This window comes from Epinephelus moara, chromosome 12, assembly GCF_006386435.1.
Source record: "Epinephelus moara isolate mb chromosome 12, YSFRI_EMoa_1.0, whole genome shotgun sequence".
NCBI classification, from domain to species: Eukaryota; Metazoa; Chordata; class Actinopteri; order Perciformes; family Serranidae; genus Epinephelus; species Epinephelus moara.
Window position 1 is genome coordinate 13,676,496 of NC_065517.1, and position 27,252 is coordinate 13,703,747.

The 27,252-nt window shown below is 40.3% G+C and overlaps 1 protein-coding gene across 3 annotated transcripts; it reads right to left on the reverse strand.

Annotated features, from left to right (window-relative positions):
• Positions 1–475: 475 nt before the first annotated feature.
• Positions 476–18,385, reverse strand: LOC126398491 (cytochrome P450 2K1-like). Of its 3 annotated transcripts, XM_050057891.1 has the most exons (14): positions 17,850–18,385; positions 16,317–16,479; positions 16,074–16,223; positions 15,818–15,978; positions 15,480–15,659; positions 3,783–3,962; positions 3,319–3,481; positions 3,054–3,203; positions 2,787–2,947; positions 2,528–2,699; positions 2,091–2,240; positions 1,326–1,507; positions 1,104–1,245; positions 485–1,019 (listed from the first exon to the last, which is right to left on the reverse strand). In XM_050057891.1, exons 1-14 carry the CDS (start codon positions 18,054–18,056, stop codon positions 832–834), a joined length of 2,349 nt encoding a protein of 782 aa, XP_049913848.1. In that variant the 5' UTR covers positions 18,057–18,385; the 3' UTR covers positions 485–831. The 3 variants fall into 3 exon arrangements, with proteins under 3 accessions (XP_049913849.1, XP_049913848.1, XP_049913847.1); XM_050057892.1 differs by lacking the exons at positions 15,480–15,659; positions 15,818–15,978; positions 16,074–16,223; positions 16,317–16,479; positions 17,850–18,385 and having other exon boundaries at positions 476–1,019; positions 2,091–2,232; positions 2,508–2,699; positions 3,783–8,239; XM_050057890.1 differs by lacking the exons at positions 485–1,019; positions 1,104–1,245; positions 1,326–1,507; ... (4 more) ...; positions 3,319–3,481; positions 3,783–3,962 and adding exons at positions 8,504–9,523; positions 9,608–9,749; positions 12,278–12,462; positions 12,571–12,712 and having other exon boundaries at positions 17,850–18,202.
• Between the last annotated feature and the right edge of the window lie 8,867 nt (positions 18,386–27,252).

Sequence of the window (27,252 nt, forward strand, 5' to 3'; positions counted from 1 at the left end):
GAACCAAGAACTGTCTTGCTTTGAGGCAACAAACCTAACCACTGCATCACAGTCCCACCCACGCTAAGAAGTGTATGTTCCTAAACTGTTGGACTATTTGCCCATACAGGTTTCCACAAAGTGGTGAACCTCGCTCCCTCCTTTCTTGTGAATGACTGAGCCTTTTGAGGATGCTCCTTTCATACCCAGTCATGACACTGTCATCTGTTACCAGTTCCAGTTACCAGTCTGTTTATCCCTGGAATGTTCCAAACAGGTGATTTTGAGCATTCACAACTTTCCCAGTCTTTTGTTGCTCATGTCCCAACTTTTCTGGAGCATGTTGCAGACATCAAGTTTAGAACAAGAGGTTTTTTTTTACAGGAAAAAAAGTTATCAGTTTGAATATCAAATAGCTTGTCTCTGTACTGTAGTCAATTGAATATAGGTAAAAAAGGATTTTGCAAATCGTTGCATTCAGTTTTTATTTATGTTCTATACAGCATCCCAGCTTTTTTGGAATTGGATTGTAGCTTCAGCGTGCTTTATCACTAATGACAAACTTTATAAACAGGGTGTAGCTGCTGACGCAATGATCGGATACTACAGAATGCCTTTGTAATCAAGCGCAGACATAAAAACTGAGTGAACAATATTTTAACAGATTTTTACAAAGACAGGTTTTGGTGTGCATTATTTGTTCATTTTTTGTTAATTACATCATTGATATCAAACATATTCAGTGCTGTTGCACCACATGGAATATAGCAGCGTACATATTAGACTCTACTCTCTTGAAAATAACTGAATTGCAGTCATGACAGGCCAAGCAGTATTTCCAAGCCCTGCTGCTCACATACAGGAAGAAGCACACAGTTTATGGGGTTTAGGGTTGAGAGAGAAACCCACACGTGGAGTCAGATCCAGTTCATCCTCTGAAACTCCAGGAGAAGGGGTGAAACGAAATTGCTGCAAGAGGGTGGTGAAGAAGATGAAGAGCTCCATCCTGGCCAGACTCTCGCCGAGACAAACCCTGCAACCTACAAGAGAGAACGAAGGAAGAGCTTCAGGTCATCTGCCAGTAAACTAATAATAAACAGGAAGTGATATCTCATCTCACAAACCTGCAGAAAAAGGCAAGAAGGCTTCTCGCTTGACAAACTTCCCATCCTTGTCCAGGAAGTGCGGGGGATAAAAGCTGTGTGGGTTCTCCCACTCACTCTCATCATACAGGACAGATGCCAAGAGAGGACACACCGTGGTCCCCTGTAGACAGAGACTTTTAAAAGTTTTCTCTCAACAAGTCAGTTTGGGTTCTTTATACCCGGTGTGTTATTCAGTCTGACCTTTTTAATGAAGTGACCCTGGAAGGTGACATCTTGGCTGGTTCTGCGAGCCACTGTGGGGACAATGTTGGCCAGTCTCTGTGTCTCATGGATGACAGCATTGGTGAAGGGCAGGTTCCTCCTGTCTTTGACCCGCACCTGACGACTTCCTATCACCCTGCTCAGCTCCTCCTGGACCTGGTCTGGGAGTAAAGGGCAGTAAGGAGTAAATTATCAGATAAACTTTTGATAATTTCATGATCATCCAAAGTCAAAGTTTACCTCTCTCTATGAGACTTCTGGGACTACTTTTACTGTCATTATACGCATATGATTATTGTCACATACATACACTGCCATATATTAACATATACTTTCAACATATTGTACCACAAAAGCCGCAATTATTATTAGAATATTATTACTTAAGTTAATGTTGTTGTAAGCTGCTGTCACTACCGTCTGTCCTGCATCTTTCTCTGTCTCTCTCTCTGTCTCTCTTTCTGTCTCATTTTGTCATATGGAATACTGTGAATTTATCATGTTGATCTGTTCTGTATGACATCTATTGCACGTCTGTCTGTCCGTCCTGGAAGAGGGATCCCTTCTCAGTTGCTCTTCCTGAGGTTCCTACCATTTTTTCCCTGTTAAAGGGATTTTTTGGGGAGTTCGTCCTTATCCGCTGCCAGGGTCCAAAGGACAGAGGGATGTCGTATGCTTAAATGTGACTTTTGATATTGGGCTTTATAAATAAAACTGAAAAATTCAACATAAATAATGTCTTACCCTGTATTTGTGGATACTTGGCCATAAGCAGAAGTGCCCATCTGAGAGTAGTCGCTGTCGTTTCGGTGCCAGCAGCAAACAGCTGTATTACTGTGACCATAAGATTTTGATTGTTGAAGCGGCTGTTCATAATCCCAGATTCCTGCAGGTAAAATGTATCAGTACAGTTATTAAGTTAAAACACTGACATATTACCTACATGCCATTTCAGCTGCAGGTATAAGGACAGGACTTTTAAATGAGTTCATTTAAAAGCAACCGCAATGAGGCCTTTAAAAAAAAAGCTGTTTGATAATTAAATTTTAAACACTGTGTGCACTACAAAGTCCAAGAGGGACTCAAACATCGAACAAATCATTAAAGAATTAATTTACATATTTTGTTGTAAGAAACCAGGATATCAGTGTAATAAATGACGCATTTCCCTCCCTCCAGAATTTGCATTCGGGCCAGAAAGGCGTCCACAAAGCCTCTGCACATCTGTGGATTGAGGGTCTCTTTCAAACGACTAAATAGCTCTAAGTTAATTTTTTTAGTGAAGGCGATGATCTGTTGGATTTCCCTTCTGTTACCGGCCCATTTGAAGATCCACGGGAACAGGTTGTACATCTTGTAAAAAAAAAAAAAAAAAATCAATCAGTAACTTCACAAAACTTCAACTTTAACTTCACAATAATAGTGAATAACACAGGCTACCTGTATCGATGGGGAGCCCAAAAGTTGAATTCTTTTGTTTGTTCGAGCTACCATGGATGTAAACTTTGGGTCATCGTATTCAAATCTGCTGCCATAAACAATGGAGCAGATGATATTAGAGACTGCACAGTTTATCGATGAGGTCGTATCGAAAGCTTCTCCTGAAACAAGGGAAAACAAAACAAATCAAAAGTACAGCAGATTTTCTCTTTTTGTTTTGTTTTTTAATTCAACATCCGTGAGACTGAATAAAAATGAGATATTTACCTTTAAATTTCTTAAACACTTCAATGAGGTAGCCAGTTTCCTCGATGATTTTGTCCTCACATGCACTCTTGCCCATCCCAAAGTCTCTGAGGTTAGTTAAGGCAAAGCGCCTCATCTCTTTCCACAATTCACCGTTTGACTGTATGACCCCTGAGATTTAACATATTTTTAAATTAACTGGGAATGAGTGAAGAAAAGAAACCTTCGCTCAGAGTGAAACAGAACACTGAGATTATTTGCTAAACTTTCTTTTTTCCTTTCTTACCGTGGTCACGGTAAATTTCAAGCTGTATTAACGATGGATCTCTTTCACCAAACTCATCAGCGTAGTCCACAAGTGCCTCCTTCACTGTCTTGTATCCTGCTAGGACCATCACTTTCTTTGGTCCCAGATAGATGGTGAACACTGATCCATAGTTCTTGGAAAGCTAAAAACAGCAGCATGATGTCATGACTTTTTAGTTTTATAAAACAAACACAAAAGAAGGCAGACAATCTGAAAAATGACAGCAACACTGTAGCACACACAATAAATGAGTCTGAATGAAAATGTTAGTGCTGTCATTGTAAGCGTAGTAAAACCAGTTTTATTAAGAATATTCCAACATGCTCCTGATTGGTATTGCTTGAACGGAAAGCATTCCTTTTGACGTCAGTGCAACAAACACATCTTAGCCTATGACTTAAGAGAAACTTTCTTCCACTCTTTTTATTCTCTTCATTTCTTACCTTCAGAAGTGCATTGTGGAGTCTCTTGAGGTCCAGTTGCAACAGATTACCAAGCAGCGGAAGAGGTTTTGGTCCTGGAGGTTCCTTCCTGTCCTCTTCGGAGCTGAAGCTAGAGGAGGAAAAGAAATAGACAAGGAGCAGGACCACCAGAGCCCCGAACAAGGAGACAGAACTGGAAGACTGGAGAAATACATCGAATATCTCCATGACTTAAAAAATGTATCCTTCAGTTGCTATAGGCCTACTGCACTGTCAGCATCAGTTTCCATCCAGAGTCTTTAGCTATGTGAATGTTTGGGTACGAAGCCTTTTGTGGCTCCAAGTGGAGAATAGGCACAGCCCAAGGGGAGGGGACACCCTCAAAACCTCCCACAAATTACTGTTTGGTATTTACAGGTCAGTGTTATTTATTATACAGCAGTTACAGATTTACAGTAGTTTTATATCGTGTTTTGCAAAGCATCTATTTATCATACGTGTGTGTGGTTCTAATGTTTAACCGTTAGGTTAGTCTCTGTTACTTGTTTTTCATGGCAAATCCTGGAGCTAAGGAATCTAACAACAGTTTAAGGAGGCTAACTATTGATGGAGAGGGGGTCATCCAAAAAAGAAGTCTGTGTGTGTTATGAAAGGGAATCATTAAATGGAGGCACAGACATAGGTTTGGCTTAAAAAATGGACAAATGATTGATTTAGAGTCATGGTTCATGTATAATCTGTTCACCCTTAAAGTGTTTCAGTTTGATTATTGACGCTAGGATTTTCTATTTTGAGTTTGTATGTTCTCTCTGTGCTTGTGTTCCAATACTCAGGCACCTCACAGTCGCATGGCTCCACAAACAAACCGGTCACGTTGCTGTTACAGTGTACACCCCTTTCTGTTCAGACTCATATGTAGCCATGATAATTGACAATACTTTAAAAATGGATGCATTTGCAAAGGAGCACCATATTTAAAAACATGGCTGCTTCACACACATCTTTTTTTTTTTTTAAGATTTTTTTTTAGGGCATTTTTGCCTTTAATTGATAGGATAGTGAAGTGTGAAAGGGGGAGAGAAAGAGGGAGTGACATGCAGCAAAGGGCCACAGGCTGGAGTCAAACCCAGGCCGCTGCGGCAACAGCCTTGTACATGGGGCGCCTGCTCTATCCACTAAGCCACCGACGCCCCTTCACACACATCTTTAACCCGGCAACACCCAGGATTAGTGTCACAAATTCAGTATCCAATCAAATGTCACCCCTTCTGTTCCTGAGCTATGACATTGAGTAATGGCAGAAAAGTGTTTTTGCAGGACATTATCATGTCACAATGATCTGACCTTTGACCTTTCTGATATAAAATGTCATTGCTTCATCATTTCATTCTATTGGACATTTGTGTGACATTTTGTGATAATTAGCGTATGAATTCCTCAGTTATGGACTAATACATGTTTTTGTGAGGTCACAGTGACCTTTGACTTTGACCACCAGAATCCGTTTCATCCTTGAATCCAAGTGGACGTTTGTGCCAAATTTGAAGAAATGCCTTCAAGGTGCTTTTGAGATATCATCTTGACAAGATTGAGACTGATGGACAGATGGATGGATAGAAGGATGGACAACCCAAGAATATGATGCCTCTGACCGGGGCTGTCGCTGAGCGTGGATACATAACTAGAGACCAGATGGACTTATCAAAAAGGGAGTCTAAAAGAGAGTCTGACAATAAACAATGTAAAACACGCACCAATATCAGCAAAGCATTTCAGAGTTGGAGAAAATGTTGCTAATAGTTTGCCCTCTGCTAAATGGAGCTGTAGAGTCTTTCAATAATAAACGTTACATTTAATGTCTCTGAGGGGTGAAAAGGGAGAACTTTTCGGGTGCATGTTCACCAATTCATCTGGTTTCTTTGAGTGCAATGACCCATTTATTTTCAATCGTGCTCAACTACACAAGTATAACATATGTTAATCTCCACAGTTTCTGAGTCAACCACAGGTTAGTGTCCATTCAATAGTTCTGTGTCCAAGTTTCCATCCATCAGTTCCAGTTTCCACGCAACAAACTCTTCATGCTGTTAACACGGTCAAAAACCGGTTTGCTTACCCTGTCACACACCTGCTGCTCATCACCTGCGCCTTGCCTATATTACCTGCATTTTCCTGCACTAGTGCGCCGCCCTGTGTACAAACAACAAAACTGCATGTATTTACATAAAGTCACCATTATTTGTGTATTTTTTTTTATTGTAAACCCTTGTACATAATAAACTTTACTGAATAAAATGTATAACTTACCCCAGTGATTCAAATACATTAAGGGCAAAGGTCATCATAGGTTTTATAGAGGGCTGAAGCTTTGTTCTGTCACCTTTCATCCAGCATTATCTCTGTAATAAGAGTAAATAAGTTGTATGTATTCTGAAATTAAAACTGTCTCCATCTACTTCACTAAAGACATTTTTACACACACTTGAAAAGTTTGTCAAGGAAAGGTTACTCATTGCTTGTCCTGTCAGTTAGTGAGCTCTTCATCTTCTTCACCAGCCTCCAGCAGTCACCTTTCACGCAGGGCTAAAACACCAAACTTCAAACCAAATTGGGGTTTTAATATCAGAAAATTTAGATCCAAACCAGAGCTGAAAAAACATCAGATATTGAACCAAACTATAGCTGTAAATTTGGTGAAATCTGACCAGATCAATACTAAAACGTCAGTAACTGTTAGATTTTGAATCTTAATTATTCACAACAAAGCTTCTCAAATGTGAGCACATTGTTGGTGAGTTTGGTTGGTTATTGTCTCTGATTTTGTTTTATCCAAGAAATTGTAGGTTTGACTCTTATAACTGAGTTGATCTTAAAACACATCTCACAAAATAACTCTGGGTGCATGGAATATCCATGCAAATAATGTCATATTTGGAATATTAGTGGAATATTAGTGTTCATGTAAACATACTCAGTGTTGAGCATCATCACTTGCAGCGGCAGAGGAAACCACGGAAGTTTAATTTCAAGGAAAGAATCCCTACATTTAGTGTTGCGTCTGTGCTTTTTGTCAGGTGTTTCTGTTGGTTTCATCAAACTGTGACCTTCAGCACACAGTCCAGTCAGTTAGCAGTCGAGTGTGAAATAGTTGGACACATCAAAGTCTGTGGCTATAGTATGATGGGTCAGGATGAGAGGAAGTTTTCTGCACCAAATAATGGACTTCAGTTATCTCAGGGTCTTGTTCATAAGTGAGGTTCAGCTGGAGCTCCTGTCTGACACATGGATCGGTGCAACATTTTAAACTTTATTGTGGATGTTTACTGTGTAGATATTGAGGATTATTCAAACAATACAAAATATTACATCAGCAGTCTGCACTACAAGTAACAAAATAGCTTTTTCAAAGCTTTTGCTCTGTCCATTGCTGGGACACAAGCCTTCCTGATTTGCTTTTGTATAACATTGTGCTCTACAAATCAGTATGAAACCTGAAATTAAAGCAGCAGTTTAACATACATATTCTTGATTTCATCAGTGGTATTGGACTTATTTACCATGTTAAATTGCATTGACCTCAACACTTGTTCACTCAAAGTCAAAAGTGTTTATAATTGTTCTAAAAGGCTACTTTTGAAAAGCCGGCCATCATAGTGTTGACATGATACCTTAAAGGAGAAGTCTGATATTTTGCATTTTGAGCCCCATTTCTGGATTGTTTATGATGAAATAGAGTGGCTAAGACCAAAATAGTGACGATTGCTCATTTTTGGAGAATTTGGCTTTCCCCTGCCTGGCTTCACAGTGCTGCCTATGGCCATGTGTGAACCTGTCCTAAAACCACCCTAAACGTTCGTTTTCAAAGCCATGAAACTCACCAAGTGTTCAGTGGTGTTCGTTGATGTTCTGACATAAAAATCGTAGCAAACTGTGGTTTCCGTGATGATTTATTTGACATTTTGTCTAATCCATTGGTTTTCTATAAAAGCCTCATTGTCCGTTGGTAGTAATCTGCCACCGGAAACGGAAAGGGGGTTGTTTATGACAAGGTTGTAGTCATTGTAGTCTTTTAGCTCAGTGAAAGTGCCGGCTCGACAGTGTTGTGCGTGCTCCTGGAGGAAGAACGAAAAAGTTTTGTAATAAGTAACGGCACAATGGACTACTCGCTTGTAAACAACCTTCGCAGTACAATGCCTTTGAACACAACGCCAACCTTCTTCTTCTGCTTCTTCTCTGTGTCCCATTACATTGCAATGGTTTCCTGCCGGTTGGTGACACCCACGTAAAGGAGCATTATCACCATCAAGTGGGCTGGAGTGTATAACGCTTCAGGGTCAAACGGGTGTGAGGCAGCTGAAAAAATAGTTCCACAATTGAGACGAATAGCAAAAACACGGATGGAAACCACAGTTTGCTACAATTTTTATGTCTGAACATCAACGAACACCACTGACCACTCGGTGAGTTTCATGGCTTTGAAAACGAACGTTTAGGGTGGTGTTAGGACAGGTTCACACATGGCCATAAGCCAGGCGGGGAAAAGCCAAATTCTCTGAAAATGAGCAATCGTCACTATTTTGGTCTTAGCCACTCTATTTCATCATAAATCAAAAAACAGCTGTGACTCTTCTGTACCTGCCAACATTAGGCTGTGAAAAAAGGGAGATTTTCTGGGTTATTATCAAATGGCCTGCCCCCATATAACCCTACACTACAGATGAACATAATAAATACAAGGATGTGAAAGTAAAATGACTTTTTATCAGTATTAAATCTGTAGTTAACAGTAAGAAGGAGGAAATTATGAAATTATGGATTCTCTGGTGCATCAGTAAAGTATGTAGTGTATGTGCACCCGAAGGGTCCGTGTTACATCTGGTGTATGAAATGTTTGTATCGTCATGCTGCATTTTCATAAACACACTCAGGCATCTTCTCACCATCACCACGATAGACTAGCCTACAACTACAAAGTGGAATAGCAATGCGGTATTAATTCATCTCACAAATTAACGCTCTGCCGAGACAGAGAGAGATCTGCTCCAGACTGGGGTGCCAGGTAATGATACAAATAATCGATAACTGTAGCATCTCAGTATTAAGTTTAACAACTGAGTCGAGCCTTTTAAAAGCTTGGTGTTGGATGTAAGCCGCGGCTGCTAATTAGCTTGTGCTAACACTCTGGAGATGGTCCTCAAGTGCTGTGTCTAATGTGTGTCGAGCGGTCGCATCAGACCCTCCGCGCAATCCTGTTGTTTTCCTCTGTAAATGCTGTCCACAGCGCAACATGTTTTACCCTCTCGACTGCATGCTGTTGTTGTTCCCTGTGTTTATTGGCAGCTCGCAAGCCAAGTTTAAAGGTACGTGTACTGCCGCCTACTGTGTCAGGGTGTGTAGATGCTGCCCTTGTTAAGTCAATGAAAGCAGTCTGGCTTTGCATTATCAGTGCTATTTATCAGCTATTATGTTCATTATTGTAATAATGTACAATTATAAAAATGTCCCATTATTGGCCAATTATTTATCGGCCTGATATATATATCATGCATCCCTAGGCTCTGCCCACTATTTGAGAATTTACAGACATACAGCACATAGTTTATGACGTGTAGGGTAGCGGGTCAAGCTCCCAGGTGGATTAAGATCCAGTTCATCCTCTGAAACTCCAGGAGGAGGAGTGAAACGAAAGTGCTGCAGGAGGGTGACGAAGAGGATGAAGAGCTCCATCCTGGCCAGACTCTCTCCAGGACAAACTCTGCGACCTGCAGGAGAGAGCGAAGGAAGAGCTTCAGGTCAACTGCCAGTAAACTAACAATGACCAAGATGTAATACCTCATGTCACAAACCTGCAGAAAAAGCCATGAAGGCTTCTCGCTTGACAAACTTCCCATCTTTGTCCAGGAAGTGAGCGGGATAAAAGCTGTGTGGGTTCTCCCACTCACTCTCATCATACAGGACAGATGCCAAGAGAGGACACACCGTGGTCCCCTGTGGGTAACAGAGAAATGATAAGTGATAATATTCCATACCTGCCAACATTGTGAAAAAGAGGGAGATTTTCTGGGGTATCTACAAATGGCCCACCATCAACGCCCCCGCCCCCAAATAACCCTACACCACAGATGAGTGGAAATACAAGGATGCAAAAGTAAGGGAAAAAACAAACAAACAAAAGTAGATAAAAACGTTTAAACTAGGCTACATGTGTACAACACAACAATTTGTAGGGAGAGAGAAAGAGAGCGTGTGAGAGATCATGAAGCTCAGTGTCACTATTTACTTCTCTGGTTTATCAGTGAAGTGTGTGTACTAAGGTCCACACAAAAAGCATTTTGCAGGTTATAAAACGCGAGGCGCGCCGCTCTGCCTTTTTTCTTTAATTGAATGCCATTAGTGAAAAAAAAAGCTTGCTGCACCTTTTTATTGTTGCCAGGCAACCACGGACTCAGCTCCTTATTCTAACCTTCCCATGTAATCAATCTACTGTCTAGTTATTTGACAGTAATTAATATCTCGTTCCTAAAATGTTCCGGCAGATGGTTGAGGGTGAGAGGCTGTCAGCAAATCGTTTTTTTGGGCACAGGGAAACAGAGATCTGTGTGGGTACACGAGACGTTAATAAGAGGGTGGGTCATGGGGAGTACCACCAGCTGGTCCAGGAGCTTCGCCTTGATAATGGCTGTTTCCAGGCATATTTCAGGAGAACGTGGGGGCAGTTTGACAACCTGCTGGCTATCGTCGGGCCGTATAGCTCTGGGTATCAAGCAACCACTACCACCAGTTTTTCCTCTGTTGTTTACCAACTATAAACTTGTTGTGACTGTTAAGGATTAAAAAATCAGACATAAGTATTCAGAGAGTGTAAAGGGTTAAAATGTGTTACAGGATTTGTTTTAAAAATGACATAAGTTAAATGTGTTAAAAAAGTTATTGGGACTAAAGCACAGTTCATATGAGGCTATGGCACAGTTCATGGCCAAAATAATAAGTTCAATGTGTTTAAAAACAGACACCCCTTTAAATTATTTTTTATTGTGTCTAAAATAGTAATGTACTGCATTTTCATTGTACTTTACTTCTTTACTGTGTTGGTGTAATACCTAAACAGGTCACTAGATGGTGCAGTCTAGTGATGGGATTTCTCGTTCACTTGTGAGAGCCGGTTCTTTGGCTGTCGTTCACTTTGAAGAGCCGGTTCGAAGATGCAGTTCGTTCGTTCGTTTTTTTTTTTTGGGGGGGGGGGGGGTTATTTCTGTGTGTGTGTGTGTGTGTGTGTGTGTGTGGAGGGCGGGTGTTAGTGGGTTCAACGACGAATCGCATTGCTGATTTATCACATCACATAATCTGGATATTGTAACGTGGACCCAGAATAGACCCTGCACATATAAAGTTTGGTGTAGCCATAGCAACGCCCTTTATAAACAACAAGCCTGCCAATACAAGCAAGTGTTGATAGTTGGTTAGCTTCCTACCTTTCGTTTCTAACCAAGGGGGGTCATCAACACAACGTGAATTAGGAACTGGCTCGTTCACTCTAAAGAGCCGGTTCACTCGTTCACTTCAAAGAGCCGGTTCAAAGACTCGGCTCGTTCGCGAACGTCACATCACTAGTGCAGTCGAGCTGAACGCAAGCCTAAGTTTTGTGCATCTTTGTTTATACATACAGGTGGGTTAATATTCCTCAGTGGCACAAACATGTGCCCCAGTATAAGGGATAAGAGTGTTGTGAAGATTTGGCAATAATGCGCAGTGTGTAGAGTTGAGTGGTTTTGCGGTGACTTGTTGAAATAGAGATATTTACACGATCATGCTAGGCTAGCAACCCTGTTGCTAATGGGTAAGGTAATGTACACAGCACAAAGAAATGCTAATGAGACACGCACAAGGGGTTTGTTTTGTTACTAATGTAAAGATACATAAAGTGCAACGTAATTAACTAATAATAACTATTTTCCTGTAGATGTGTGTCACTGACTTTAAAGGACCCTTAAGTCATATTGTATATTTTGTTAAGTATTTCCTATGTTAAGGATGCATAATAATTCCTGCAGCCGGGCTGAACGCAAGCTAAAGTTTTGAACCTCTTTGTTTATACATACAGAAATACAGGCATCGTGTTTGCTACTGGCCTAGGTTCCCCTAGGCCTGAGGCCAGCAACATGACCACTACAGAAAATCCACCGCCTCTCAAATCATCTCTTTGGACAATGGAAAAAAAAGATGATGAAAAAGGAGCTGACGTGGGGCGTTTTTCCGCTCTGAGTTGAAGTTTTTTCAAGTCGAATTCAGAGCACTTTGGCAAAAACACCAGGCGCCTAGACCACAGAAATGTTAAGCGCGTCGCAATGCAAAAATGAAGGGCAAAGATGTGTCATTCTCATTCAAATCTATTACAAAAAGCTGCCTCCAGCTGCTAAAATGCTTTCTGTGTGATCAGGGCCTAACACTGACAAACAGAGAGACAGGTGATTGAAGAGGAGTATAGAAGACATGTTATGTGTTTTGTTCAGTTGCACCTTCTTAATGAAATGACCCTGGAAGGTTACATCTTTGGTAGCTTTGTGAGGAAGTCCCATGGGTGCAATGTTGGCCAGTCTCTGTGTCTCATGGATGACAGCGTTGGTGAAGTGCAGGTTCTTCCTGTCTTCGACCTGCACTTGACGACTTCCTATCACCCCACTCAGCTCCTCCTGGACCTGGTCTGGAAGAAGAAAAGCTTTTGCTTGTCTGAAGACAATTTTCTCACATAGTGCGGCTTTGACTGTAGCTTGTTTTTCTGTAAAAGTTGTGGATATCTTTAACTCCTCACCTTGTATTTTTGGATACTTGGCCATGAGCATAAGTGCCCATCTCACTGTAGTTGCTGTTGTGTCAGTACCACCGCCAAACAGATTCAGAACTGTTACCATGAGGTTTTCATTGTGGAACTGACTGTTGGTAATCCCAGATTCCTGCAGGTAAATCAGATCATTTATTCAAACAAATCTTATTCTTAAATTAGATCTTTTTCAGTTCATACAATTGTTTTGTTTGAACCCTTTCATGCATAGTGGTCACTACAGGGGACAGTTATTTAAAAGCCATTTTCTTGTATATGCATATGTTTTGATGCTATAGTTGCATTAAAGCCACTACCCTAGACCCTAGTGCATCTTCCCATACCCTGCCACCCACTGGCCAGGTGTTGTAAGAGCAACACAAATCTCTGAAAACCAAGATGGCTGACAGAACGCAAGAAATCAGGAATTTATCGCCAGTCCTGCTATAATATACCCTTGCAGGTAAATAAAATCTGTGAACATCAAGTAGCATCTAAGAAGCAATACGGTTGTTAAAACTTATAAATATTGATTTTATGTCAGGAGGAAATTACAATCTGTCCACTAAACTGGACATCATGCAGCACTGGCTATATTTTCACTACAATTACTACCATTACTGCAGCCTTGTACTTCATCTGCAGTGACTTTTTGGGCTGTAAATAAATTAATTTCTGTTATCAGAATGTTACTTGCAATTTTTTTTGACAAAAACTAAATTTGGACAAGATTTTGGTATTTTAGTAGAAAATGTTAATTGAAAAAAAAATACACATAGTTTAACAGAGGGGGAGGTGTGTGGGGGGCTGAGGAGTCAAAAGCAACACTTTTGCACATGCATTGAATAGTATGAGAGTATGTTAAAATGTGTGAGCACTCTAGTTTAACAGCTTTAATAGATAGATAGATAGATAGATAGATAGATTTCATAGTTTCACATAGTACATTAATTTTTCTTATTGGTTTGGACTTTTTCAGTTGAAAACTTAAACATGTGTCGTCCACCTGAATGGACATGTAAAAAACTCCTTGAAAAATGCATGTGCAAAAAATTGAACGTTTTGTTTTTCATGACTAAAGGGGAATAAAAACACTTTATGACTGAAGTAGTCATAATTCATGCGTGAAATTTGATCTTAAAATATAAAAAAAAAATAAAGTTGGCCATCAGTCGAAAACCAGTGCTCGACTTTGGATTTCCATTGCCAATAAATTAAAGGGGAAAAAAGCAAAGTATTTTTACTTTATACTTATTTTTTGCTTGAATCTTTAGAACTTACTCAGCGCATCTGCCAGAGCAAATGAAGCACAAGCAAACAGATTCTGGTCCCAGGCAAATATGTAATGGCAACTGCCAAAAAAATCTTTTTAATGATTAACTGGTTACTGACTTCACACATACACAGCAAAACTGGTTTTGCATGTTTGTAGTTAATGAGAGACAGAGACCAGGAGAAAACAAGGGATGTCTCTTTGATCGTCTATACTGTGTTTTAATGCAGCTGAATTTACAATATTATACATTACTATATAATGACAAAAACTCTGTGTGTGTGTCTGTTCCACCCTTTTCTCCTCACTGACTTGGTCAATCCATGTGAAATTTGGCACAGTGGTAGAGGGTCATGGAAAGATGCAAATGAAGCAATATTACATCAATTGGCCAAAGGGGGGCGCTATAGCAACCGATTGAAATTGCAAACTTTGAATGGGCATATCTCATGCCCCGTATGTCGTAGAGACATGAAACTTTGCACACAGATGCCTCTCCTCATGAGGAACGAATTTGCCTCAAGAACCCATAACTTCTGGTATATAGATTTTCCGCCATTTTGAATTTTTTGAAAAACACTTAAAATCGATCTCTTTCTAGGAAGTTTGACAGATCTGCATGAAACTCTGTGAACATAATGACCACACGTAATCTGAGGGGACCCCTCCATTATTGACCCCATCAAACAAAATGGGGGCACTAGAGAGCTAATTTCTTATCTAGGACTAACCGCCATATCGATTTTTACTAAACTTGATAGATATGTAGAACAGGACGCCTCAAGGTGACTGGAGAAATTTAACTCTAATTGGCAACTGAGTGGCGCTATAACAACAGAAAAATCGACTGATCGCGGTGGCTCCCCCTGTGGACGACTGTTTTTTGTTTTTCTAATTTTTGGTATGACTAAGTCATGGTATGGTATGCTGCTGCAACAAGGGCTAGCTGCACCTTTCCCATGTGAACTACCAGTGCGCCCCACTTTTAAGTCAATACAACATATAAACACTTTAACTATCTGCCTTTCAACGTGCTACCTCAACTACTAATGTACAGTTTTAGCTCACTAACTATCCCACTATTGGCAATGGTACTACTGTACTTTCAATAAAGCAATCATACTATCAAATTAACAAAAACTCTGTCTGAATACATTGCTCTTCTTAATGGGTTCACTTGACTATTTAATCTGCAGTTTCCTATGACCTGTATCCCAAACACACACCATGTGAAACTGTGTGTGAGCAACTGTGCACTCAATGGGTATGGACTAGTGTATAGATATTATTGTTATTACTGTAATGTCTGTGTTGTCAGACAGTATGGAATTTGATTGCAGCTCACATATGTGCGACACGACGGGGAAGGAGTGGAGTGATGGCTGAGAAGCTAGCCAAGCTCATCTGGATTTCAGGTAAGGCCCGCATTTTTTCTTGTGATGACAAATAAGGTATTTAGTGTATATTCATGCTTGTAAACTGTTATAACTTTTACTTACAGATGTGGTTGCTGAAGAATGTGACACACTTGAATGCTGTGTATATTCAGTGCAACATTAACACAGATTCCCACTATCCCTCAGCTTCATAAACTAAAATATCAATTCTGATACATATGTTTTCCAACCTCTAGATTTTGCTTTCGGACCAGAAAGGCATCCACGAAGCCTCTGCACATCTGTGGATTGAGGGTCTTTTCCAAACTATTGAATATTTCTATGTTCTGTTTTCTGTTAAAAACATTCATTTGGTGGAATTCCTTCCTGTCAGCAACCCATTTGAAGAACCACGGGAACAGATTGTACACCTGTTAAAGGAGATATTTGTATTATTTATTATAATCACATTTAACACAGATTTTATTAGGCCAGAGAAACAATTTCTTCATTTCAAGGGCAAAAGCCTTTGTGTAATTTAGATTTCAGTCACAACGCTGAAGGTAGAGGTTTCACAAAAATATGATACCTGTATTGAAGGGGAGCCTGCGAGTTTAACCCGTGTGCTCATGCATTCCAACATGTATGTAAACTGTGGATCGTCGTATTCAAATCTGTTGCCATAGACCATGGAGCATATAACATTGGAGACTGCATAATGTATTGGTTGGGTCGTATCGAGAGCTTCTCCTTCAACAAGGGAAAAAAGAAAATGGAAATTATTTCTTTTATATTTTACAGAAAATCTTGCTCACACATTGATTATGTTATAATAAGGCATTTACCTTTGAATTTCTTAAGCACTTCAATGAGTCGGTGACACTCCTCAATGATTTTGTCCTCACACACCTTCTTGCCCATCCCAAAGTCTTTCAGGTTCATCACAACAAAGCGCCTCATCTCTTTCCATATTTCACCATTGGACCATGTAATACCTGAGATGAAATGGTTCAACAAAATATGTTAAATACACAGCTGAGGGTTGAAGGCTGAACAGAATAAGAAAAGGGGAAAATATCTTTCCTTACCATGTCCTTGGCTAAATTCAATCATAATTTGCATTGGATCTCTGTCTCCAAACTCTTCAGCAAAGTTAACAAGTGCCTCCTTCACCGTCTTGTATCCTGCCAGGACCACCACTTTCTTTGGTCCCATATAGACAGTGAACACTGAACCATATTTCTTTGAGAGCTAACAAAAGCAGAACACTGTAATTACATTTTCATTTCATACACACACAGGAGAAAGAAAGCAAGGTAACGCTTTTGATTATGGCCCATGGTAAGTGCTCTGCCAATAAATACATGAAGGTACAGGAAGTGTAGTGTTGCTGGACCACACTGGAATGATGCTCTGCTAACGTTTTTCTCCAACTGAGGAAATAGAATATTGACATTTCATGCTTTGACATTTCATGCTTTGTCTGTGATTTTGGCGTCAACAAACCTGAGATTTTCACTTGGGAGGCCACAGTTCGCTTCCAGTAGAGCCAAACCATGATGTTTTTTGTAAACCGAACTGTTAGGCTGGCCTTGGTCAGTTCCAAGATAGAACCCGGCTTTATTTTTTTCCCCTGTAGCTATCTCTCTCTACAGGCAAGTGGCTTGTCACCTTCACCCCCTTTTGGCAAGGTGAAGCCATTTTTGTTAAATGTAGTTCACTTCTGAGTGTCAAATTCTTTTCATTCATTTATTTTTCGCTGGACTCAGTCATTTCTGGGCTTAGTGCCATGCTGGGTTGCCTCATTCGAGTGGTCAGGGACTAGGAACATACAGGCACCAGCAGGTCCAAGCATGAGGACAAGAGCAGCTACTCGTCTTTCTTCCTGCTGCTGTCAGACTTGACAACAAACACTGCTCTCAGTAGACCACACAGACAAAATCTGAATCAATCATCACTCGTGCAACATCTGTATATACCAACTGTGCAAAGTCTACCCTTGATACATGCAATAAAGTGAATTTAGCCATTCAGCCTGTTTATTATATTTTGCTTTTAATTTTTACAATTTACAATCATCCCTCAGGTGCAATATAAGTGTATGGTAAACATTCACCAGCCAGTTTACTTATTATACTGCTCTGTGTTTTTACTGTTTACTTATTATGTTGTTGGTTTTTTTACTGATTCTTCTTGTTTGCACTATCCCCTTTTTCTGCTGTAATGATGCACATTTCCCTGCTGTGGGACTAATGATTATCTAAACCCCGAGAAAAGAACATCATGGTTTGGCTTAAAATAAGGAAGGTTCTTACTAACATAATGTCACATGTGACATAATTCATGTGGCATATGTTACTAGTGTAGCATGCTATACATATAAGCACACTATGCTGTCATAAAAATAACTCTACTGACTTTTGGTGTCACACAGGAAGGCGAAAGTGAGCCCCCTGGTGAAAGTCAAGTGTTTGTTTAGCCCCTCCTGCCCACCCTATACGGACTTTCATGCCCTTTACAATACAGTAGTTTTCACTACTAAACCATTCAAATCACGCTGCGCAGCCAAAATTTAAGCATTACTGAAAAAAAGATGCGAGAGCTGCTTACCACCACCTCACCTTCATTAAAGTGTTGTGGGGTGTCTTTAAATCAAACTGCAGCACGTTGCCGAGTAGGGGAAGTGCTTTTGGTCCCGGTGGTTCCGTCCTGTCTTGCTGAAACCTGAAGCTGGAGGTGGAGGTGAAATAGATGAGGAGCAAGACCACAAGAGACCCCAACAGAGAGACAGAGCTGGTGGACTGGAGAAACAGATCTAAAATCTCCATGACTTCAAAAAAAAAAGTATTCCAAAGTTGCTACTGCACTGACAAAATAAGTTTCCTTCTAGAGCCTTTAGCTTTGTGACTGTTTGGGTACAGACACCTTGTGTTTTTCAAGTGGAGAACTGGCACAGCCTAAAGGGAGGGGGAAAAACTCAGAATGACCCAGTAGGTCAGTGTATTTACGATTTGTCAGTTACAGATTAACAGTAGAACTGGCAGGCTTTTCAGGTCAGCAACAGGGAAATGGAGCTATAAAACTAAAGAAAGTGACTGAATATCCCAATAATAGAGAAAATGTGTCCTTGCCAGTCTACTGAAAAAATAAGTTTCCGTCCTGCTGCCTTTGGTTCTGTGAGTGTTTGGCTAAGGAGAGCTCCCTTTGTAGCATGTACATACCATCCAACCTCAGATGTATCCTTTGCTCAGAATTTTTAAACCCTTGTTAATGATAAACTTGTGATAGCTCACAGTTCAGTTCAGCTTTATTAGTCACTTTTTTTTCTTTCTTTTTTTTATTAAACACAAAACAACAACAAAATACAGGGACAAGACACAAACAAGTCTAAAGATATACAACACATAGCACACAGTTTACAAAACCAAGGCATTAAAACAACAAAACATACAGCTTCACAAAAACACACAAAAAACAGAAACCACCATCAACAGGACAAACAGCAGCCTAAAGACTTAATGATCAAAGAGAGAACAAAGATAAATTGGCTTCCTGTTGTAGTTTTTAAGGAGATTAGATTTCAAGGGGGAAAATAATAATAATAAATAAATAAATAGCAAAAAAGATAAACAGACAAAATAAACAAAAATAAACAAAGGCCTTCCTTCACCACAATTTCTGTTGTTAAGACCAGCCTTCACTCAAACTCAAAATTTCCCACCCACGTTCAAAAATTACACACTGTTCTTTGTTTCTATTAATATCTTTTTCTATAGTCCACTGAAATTTCAAAAACATTTTGAAACGCTCAATTTTTAACTGTTTTTTTTGTGGCTTTAAATATAAAGGCTTTTCCCATCGTAGTGATGATATTATTCAAGTCTTTTCCTTCTATTTCATCCCTTAAATCACCAAACATAATAGTTAGAGGGCAGCTGTAGAAGCTTGGGCTATAAACAGAAATCCATTGACCTACTCTAATCCAAAAAAGTGCAACTTCCTTACAATACCAAAATAAATGAAGATCTGACTCCTCTTCCTCTTCACAAAATCTGCATAAGTCACATTGTTGGAGTATTTTTTTGGTGGGCAAATAACAATAAATGATTTTTAACTGTATAATTCTAATAGAAATATCAAAAGTGGGTGTATAAATGTTTGTAAAAACTTTTTTCCATGGAATACATAAATCAAAGAGATCCTCCCATTTTGAACATACAGCAACCGGTGCCACTGCAATTTTTTTTTTTGTACATACAGAAATGATATATTTTTTTATTTATCTTCCTCTTATTTACCCATGTTCTATCCTTGATAGCAGGGCAACATACTAGTTGTTTTGAGCTTAATGATAATTTCCTCTTCCAAGTCTGTGGAATAGCTGCCCAAAGTTGGTTATATGTCAAGGAGTCACAAACATTACCGTATATAGCTGTCAATTCATTGTAAGGCATAATTTCACCTTTACTATTTGAAAGGTCATTTACAAATAATAAACCCACTGTAAACATTGATTCAGTAAAAAAGGACATATTGTTAATCATAATATTACTGTTGTACCATAACAATTGACTTCGAATTTCATGAGATAATTCTGGTTGATGGTATTGGTATTGAAGCCAACTAACTATAACTTCCTCCAAGAAACCTGATAGATAAGGAAAAGCTTTTCTCTTCAACAGAGCAAATTGAGAGGCAGTTAACTGAAAGTAAGGATGAAGTTGTTTATGAAAAAGAGGATGGAAGGTTGTTAATAGCTTTGCTGAAAACCATTGGGGATTTGAGTTACATTTGGGCACAAGGGATGCCTTCAATGCAAAGTTAAGTGCTCTGAGGCTCAATAGATTAAGCCCACCATGGCTGTAATTGTTATATAGGTAACCACGCTTTATTTTGTTACGACCCAGTTCAAGTGGCCATAACAAAAGAGAGACACACCATGATGAACGGTTAAGAAAAGATATTTTATTGGAAGCAAATCAAACCAAATTAGACCAAATTAGCAAATAACTAAATAAGAACAACATATGGAGTGTGAATGTCAGTGATATCAGTACTTACTGTGTAAGTATTAAATGATGGGTGTGGGAGAGTGTGTATGTGTAAGTGTTGGAGAGTGCGTCAAAGCAAAGAAACTAAAACATTACCAAACCAGACCAGAGTGGTTGCCTGTAGGAAGAAGCAGAGAGTGAGTGAATGGGTGACCACAACTTTTATCAGCTTCAGTGCACCGGGCCCAGGTGCACTGAGTTGCAATCAAGGCAGCTTGGGAGAGACAGGCCTGAGACACTCACAGCAGACACACCCCTAGATGACACAGGGATCATCACACCCTCCCCCTTAAGACGGGGGCCCAGAAGGGATCCCCAAATTCCACAAGACAGTTACCAATGCTAACAGGTGCTAACTGCTAACAGGTACACACAAAAAAACAAAACAAAAAAACACAACAACAAGGCTGCACACTGGCAGTCAAGATGCGGGTCAAAGACAACACTACTCCATCGGAGCACGTGAAAGGGCATCCGCCACAACATTATCCTTGCCCTTAATATGCCTGATGTCCAACCCATACAACTGAAGGAATAAGGTCCACCTCATCAACCGCCGGTTCGGACACTTTAGTGAACAAAGAAATGTGAGGGGGTTGTGGTCAGTATAGACCACCACTGGGCTACCTCCAGAACCAATGTACACCTCAAAATGTTGGAGTGCCCAAATCAAGGCCAATGCTTCTTTCTCGATTGTTGAATAGTTCAGCTGGTGCACATTGAACTTCTTTGAAAAGTAGCAAACTGGCCTATCAACCCCCTCCCATTCCTGCAGCAGAACTGCACCCGCCCCAACATGACTGGCGTCAACCTCCAGTTTGAATGGCTTGTCTAGGCGCGGCGCAGCAAGAACCGGAGCAGAGCACAACAGAGTTTTTACATTATCAAACGCCATCTGACACTGGGAAGACCATACATACTTAGTATTCCCCTTCAGCAAATCTGTCAAAGGCGCAACCACAGTCGAAAAGTTTTTGCAGAAGGCCCGGTAGTAACCTACCAGACCTAGGAACCGCATGAGTTCCTTTTTAGTGACGGGCACGGGATACTGCACGACAGCCTGAACTTTTGCGTCCACCGGACGAACTTGCCCTTGTCCGACCACCCGGCCGAGGTACGTCACGGTCGCCCTGGCAAACTCACACTTAGCCAAGTTGACCGTGAGCTGCGCCTCAGCCAAGCGACCAAACAGAGCACCAATGCACTTGATATGGTCATCCCATGTGTCACTGAACACAACAACGTCATCAAGATAAACAGCACAACCATCAAGACCTGCCACCACCAGGTTCATCAGGCGCTGAAACGTTGCTGGTGCATTGCGAAGACCAAAGCTCATCACAGTATACTCATACAGACCAAAGGGTGTCACAAATGCTGAAATTTCCTGTGCGCGTGCCGTCAAAGGAACCTGCCAGTACCCCTTTAATAAGTCGAACTTACTGACGAATTTAGCTGAGCCCACCAAATCTATGCAATCCTCCATCCGTGGCAACGGATAGGAGTCCGCCTTGGTGACCTTATTAACCTTACGGTAGTCATTGCAAAACCGTGGAGACCCGTCAGATTTACTGACGAGCAGACTAGGCGACGCCCAACTGGAGGATGATGGAACTGCAATCTGATTGTCAAGCATGTACTTTACCTCTGACTCCATTACCTTACGCTTGTCTGCTGGACAACGATAAAATCGCTGTTTAATTGGAGGAGTGTCGCCCACATCAACGTCATGTTCAATGACGTTTGTCCGTGATGGTACATCACCAAACAAAACCAAGCACCTCCTTATCAACTCAGACAACTCAGCTCTTTGTGAAACAGTTAAATGACCCAACAATCTATCCAAATGACCCAATGACTCAGAATTCTTCAGCCTACCACACATCACAGAGTCATCTGGTGCTTTAGCGTCCCTTTCACCTTCCAACCCTGCCTCCGGGACATCAGGATCTGGAAGCACAGAATCAACCATCAATGTGGGACTAACATTCCCTCCCTGAGCTAAGGGATCACGAGCATAGTAGGGTTTAAGCAAGTTGGCATGACATAGTTGGGATGACTTTCTCCGATTGGGAGTAGCAATCAAGTAATTTTGGTCTGACACTCGCCTCTCTACAGTATAGGGGCCAGCAAACTTTGCCTGAAATGGTGAGATCTGAAGTGGCATGAGAGCTAAAACCTGATCCCCTGGGTTAAACTCACGGTGCTCCGTACGACGGTCATACAATTTCTTCATATTAGCCTGAGCACCCTCCAAATTTTTCCTCGCCACCTCCACAGCCATATACAGGCGGTGACGAAACCCATTGACATAATCAACCAAGTTTTTAGGTGGCTCACTATTCACCAACCCGTCCTGCAGTATGGCTAATGGACCACGAACAGTATGTCCAAATACTAAGTCGTTGGGGCTAAAACCCGTGCTCTCCTGCACGACTTCCCTGGCCGCTAACATGAGCCATGGCAGCCCCTCCTCCCAGTCCCTCCCCATCTCCATACCATATGCACGCAACATGGACTTCAGCGTCTGATGGAATCGTTCCAGTGCCCCCTGGCTCTGTGCGTGGTATGCTGATGCCAGATTATGCTTCACCCCCAGCTGCTGCAGGATCTGCTTGAACATATGGGAGGTAAAGTTAGCACCCTGGTCACTTTGAATAACACGTGGAATACCAAAAGTGGAGATGAATTGGGTCAGAGCCCGGACTATGGACTTCACCGAAATAGAGCGCAGGGGAAATGCTGCAGGATATCTTGTAGTCTGGCACATAACAGTTAGCATATACACACAGCCTGACCTAGATGGAGGCAGTGGCCCTACACAGTCTATAATCAAATGCTCAAAAGGTTGGCTAACCGCTGGGATAGGACTGAGGGGCACAGGCTTAACAACCTGGCTCGGTTTACCAGTGAGCTGGCATATGTGGCATGATTTAACATATTTGGAGACATCACGCTTTAATCGAGGCCAAAAGAAATAGCGCAGGACACGGTCATAAGTTTTCTTTATCCCCAGATGTCCGCAACTATCATGCGCTGTTTGTAACACCAAATCACGAAAGCCACTTGGCACCACCACCTGAAAAATTGCCTTACCAACCAAGTCGCCATCACAGGGCACCCACTTACAATCATCACAATTTTGTCTGGCTTGCCGCTCCATAAAAAAACAAAAACCATTCTTTCATATTTTTTCAAAAGATCCTCCTTTGGTGATGGTAATGCCATAAGGATGTAAACAAACTGAGGGATCACTAAAGAATTTAACACTATTATTTCCCCATAAACAGTCAGACTAGCTATTCTCCAGGCTTTTAATAATCTGTCACTTTTAAGAAGCTTTCTTTCAAAGTTTTCTTTTGTTATATGTTCCATATTTCTAGGCACATGTATACCTAGGACATCTATAGGACCATCAGACCATTTAACTGGCAGGTCACAACAAAACTCAAAGTTGGAGCCTCTTAAGGACCCTATATGCAGTACTGTACATTTTTCAAACCAGAAATACTAGAAAAATCATTTAACTCATCAACTAGTGCAGTAAAAGTTGTTATATTTGGTTGTATTTGGAAATTTACATCATCCGCATACATAAAACTTTTGATTCTAAAGTAAATATTCTCAAACCTTCAATTTTACTATTTGCTCTCACTTTCTGGGCTAAAATTTCTATAGCTAGAATAAATAAATATGCCGAAATCGGACAACCCTGTTTCAGTCCTCTGTGTAACTTAATTGTTTCTGAAAAAAATCTGTTATTTAGGACTTTACAGTTAGGATTACTATAAATGACTTTAATCCAGTTAATCCAAGAGGGTCCAAAATTAAAATATTCTAAACATTTATAAATGAAATCCAAACGTACTTTATCAAAAGCTTTCTCAAAATCGACAGAAAAGATCAAGGCAGGAATGTTTTTCTGGTCATAATATTCAATTACTTCAATTACTTGTCTAATATTATCGGTAATAAATCTACCTTGCAGGAATCCACATTGATCTGGGTGTATGATATTTGGTAATACTCTTTTTAGTCTATTTGCAAGGCATTTGGCCAATATCTTTGCATCATTACACTGCAAAGTTATTGGCCTCCAATTCTGCAATATAGTTGGATCCTTGTACTGTCCATTTGGATCGTGTTTTAACAACAAGGAAATTAACCCTTGCTGTTTTTCGTGCTGTATGACCAGTTGAAAGTATTAAGCAGAGGTATTTTAATGGATTCATAAAAAGTTTGATAAAAATCTACAGGGATGCCATCAGCTCCTGGACTTTTTCCTATGGCTTCCTGTAACTGATTTAATGTTAATTAAGTCACATTATTTAACATAATTATTAATTATTAATAATAATTATTAATTATTTCCGATAGCCAATTTAACCCCAACATATTTGGTGCCTCCGTGTGAAGCCTAAGGTGTTGACCCCAACATATTTGGTGCCTCCGTGTGAAGCCTAAGGTGTTGACCCCAACATATTCGGTGCCTTCGTGTGAGGTAAATATATGTTAATTCCCAACAGAAGTATTTGTGTTCCATCAAAATTTCTTTTGGTTCCTCAATTATTTTATTTCCTGTTATGAGCTTCATTATATTTTTCTTGACCACGTTTTTATGCTGCATATTTAAATACTTTGTTGATCCCTCTCCTTTTTCAACCCATTCTATTCTATTACCCAGGTAAGTTATATTAGCTTTCTCTGCATATAGTCGTTCTAGCTCCTTTGTCTTGTGCTCCAGATTGACCTTTAGTTGGCCTACTTCTAACTCATATTATTATCAATTTGTTGTGTTAATGCTTCTATTTCAGCTATCAATGCGTTTTCCTTCTCCAATTGATTTTTGGCTTTTCTAGAACTGAACTGTATACAGTGACCCCTTAGCGTGCATTTAAAAGCATCCCATATAACCAAAGGGTCAGCAGTGCCATTATTTATTTGGAAAAAATCATTTATAAATCCATTTGTTTTTTCTATAAAATCCTTATCTTTCAGCAACTGCTGATTCAGCTTCCAATATCCAGGTCCTCTGTGCAATGTTGTTGTACAGACAGTCAAGGATATAAAATGGTGATCAGACTTAAATCTCTCTTTAAATTAAACTTTCTTAATTAATGGTACCAAAGAAAAAAAGGTTAAAAAATAATCTATTCTGCTTGCCTGATTTTTGGAAGTGAGATAAGGGCAAAGCATAGGCAACAATAATATCATTTCGAGAAAGATTGACGGAAAATAAGCGAGGAAGGAAAAACTCAGCAACAAAACAAAAAACATCTAAAGAAAAACACGTACTAAAAATCATAACACAAGGTTCTAACGACAAATAGCTATAGCCTAAATACGAAAATAGTTACAAAGATAAACGATCAGAAAAAGAAAAAAAAATCCACACGTTGACGAGTTGGGCAGCATCTAATAGTATCCAAAGCTTCTTTAACATAAAAAAGAAAAAAACTCTAGTCCAATAAAGTCCTATCAAGTCCAGTGGGCTAAAGCCTATTTAGTTCATTATTCTCATGTAATGATATTGATCGGTGCGCATGACGTTTAACGTGTTTTAGTAAGCCAGGGGGTCATCTTTGGATCCACAGTTTATTATTCACATAGAGTCTGTCAGCAACCAGCTTCACTTTACTCCCCTTTTTTTTCTCCTGGTGATAAAGTGGCAGAAGTACTTTGCGCCTCTCCATCACCACTTTTGGATAGGCCTACTGTTCAGAGATACCAAAAGGCTCACCTCTTAGCTTTGGACCCAGGTATTTTATCTGCTGGCGATGTTCAAACCTGTTAAACTTATGATGATCGACCTCGGTGAGCTTGTTGTGGGGGTGGCCGCTTCTCCAAAAGTTCTTTTTTTCCCCATCCGATGCACCCGGACGAAGGTTATCTCCTCTGCCTCTTCTTTCTTCAGCTCGAGCTGCTTTTGGATTTAGGTCCGCACCTGCTCTTCCACGTTTTCATTCAGAGTTTCAGCTACACCGGTGATAATTAACTTATCACTCATCAATCTGACCTGTAGATCCGTTACAGTCTCAATCAGTGATTCATTTTCCTTTTTGAGCAGTAAAATTTCTTGCTCCATGCGCTGATATCCACCTCTCAGCTTCTCATCATCACTTTTTACAGCACAGATTGTGTCCTTCAACTCCTTTATCTCCGCTTGCAGTGTGTCCAAAATATCCAGCTTGTTAAGCTTATCCAACAGGCACATCTTTTCTTCAATCAGTACAATGAGACTATATTCCGTGTCTGTAAATTCAGGCCTTTGAAGTAACTCACTGCTAAATAGCCATTTTGTTTTCTGACTCGGCAATCCTCGCTTGCATGAATTGACTCCATGGCGATCACCTCCGCAGGTGTATCCCATCCCAAGCCGCAGGCCGGAGCACTGGCGTCTGTCTCGGCGTTGGGGGAGCTCATATTGCAGGCCGGCAGGTGTAGAAACGAGCCAACAAAGGAATCAATGCTGTAATCGGCCGAAATTGGCTCCAGAGTGCTTGATTTTACACAAAATAATAACGGTCTAGCAGCCTATTCTTCTCTTTAATCCACGGGCTTAAAGATTTGTCATTTTCATGTTATTGGGTTTTGTTTGTCAAATTGTTTTCAGCGCTGCTCCACGCACCTCCTCCTACCTCTGCGCCATCTTTTTTCTGTCTTTATTAGTCACTTAGTAGCACTGGGTACATACATGTGAAATCTTTAGTCTGCGAAGCTCCACCAAAATAAAAAATAAAAAAACGACAGCACCTTAAAACCAAGTCTAGAAGCAATCACTACTAACTTAAACCAATCGATAATCTATAAAAACAGGACTAGGACATCACTCTAGTAAGGTGCATAATGCTGTGTTATTGCACTGTAATAAAGTGCATAGTGGCATGTTATTGCACAGCTACCCTTTCCTGTCATTTAAAAGTCTGATGGCGCAATCCAAACAGAAAGGGAGGAGAGCTAAACACTTTCATGA

Excerpts from the sequence above, each read along its gene's own strand:
- LOC126398491 (XM_050057891.1), bottom strand. The coding sequence starts at position 18,056 with ATGGAGATTTTAGATCTGTTTCTCCAGTCCACCAGCTCTGTCTCTCTG. Across the intron at positions 15,660-15,817 it reads CAGGCTCCCCTTCAATACAG|GTGTACAATCTGTTCCCGTG; the intron begins GTATCATATTTT and ends CTCCTTTAACAG. Across the intron at positions 1,246-1,325 it reads AGGGTCACTTCATTAAAAAG|GGGACCACGGTGTGTCCTCT; the intron begins GTCAGACTGAAT and ends CTCTGTCTACAG.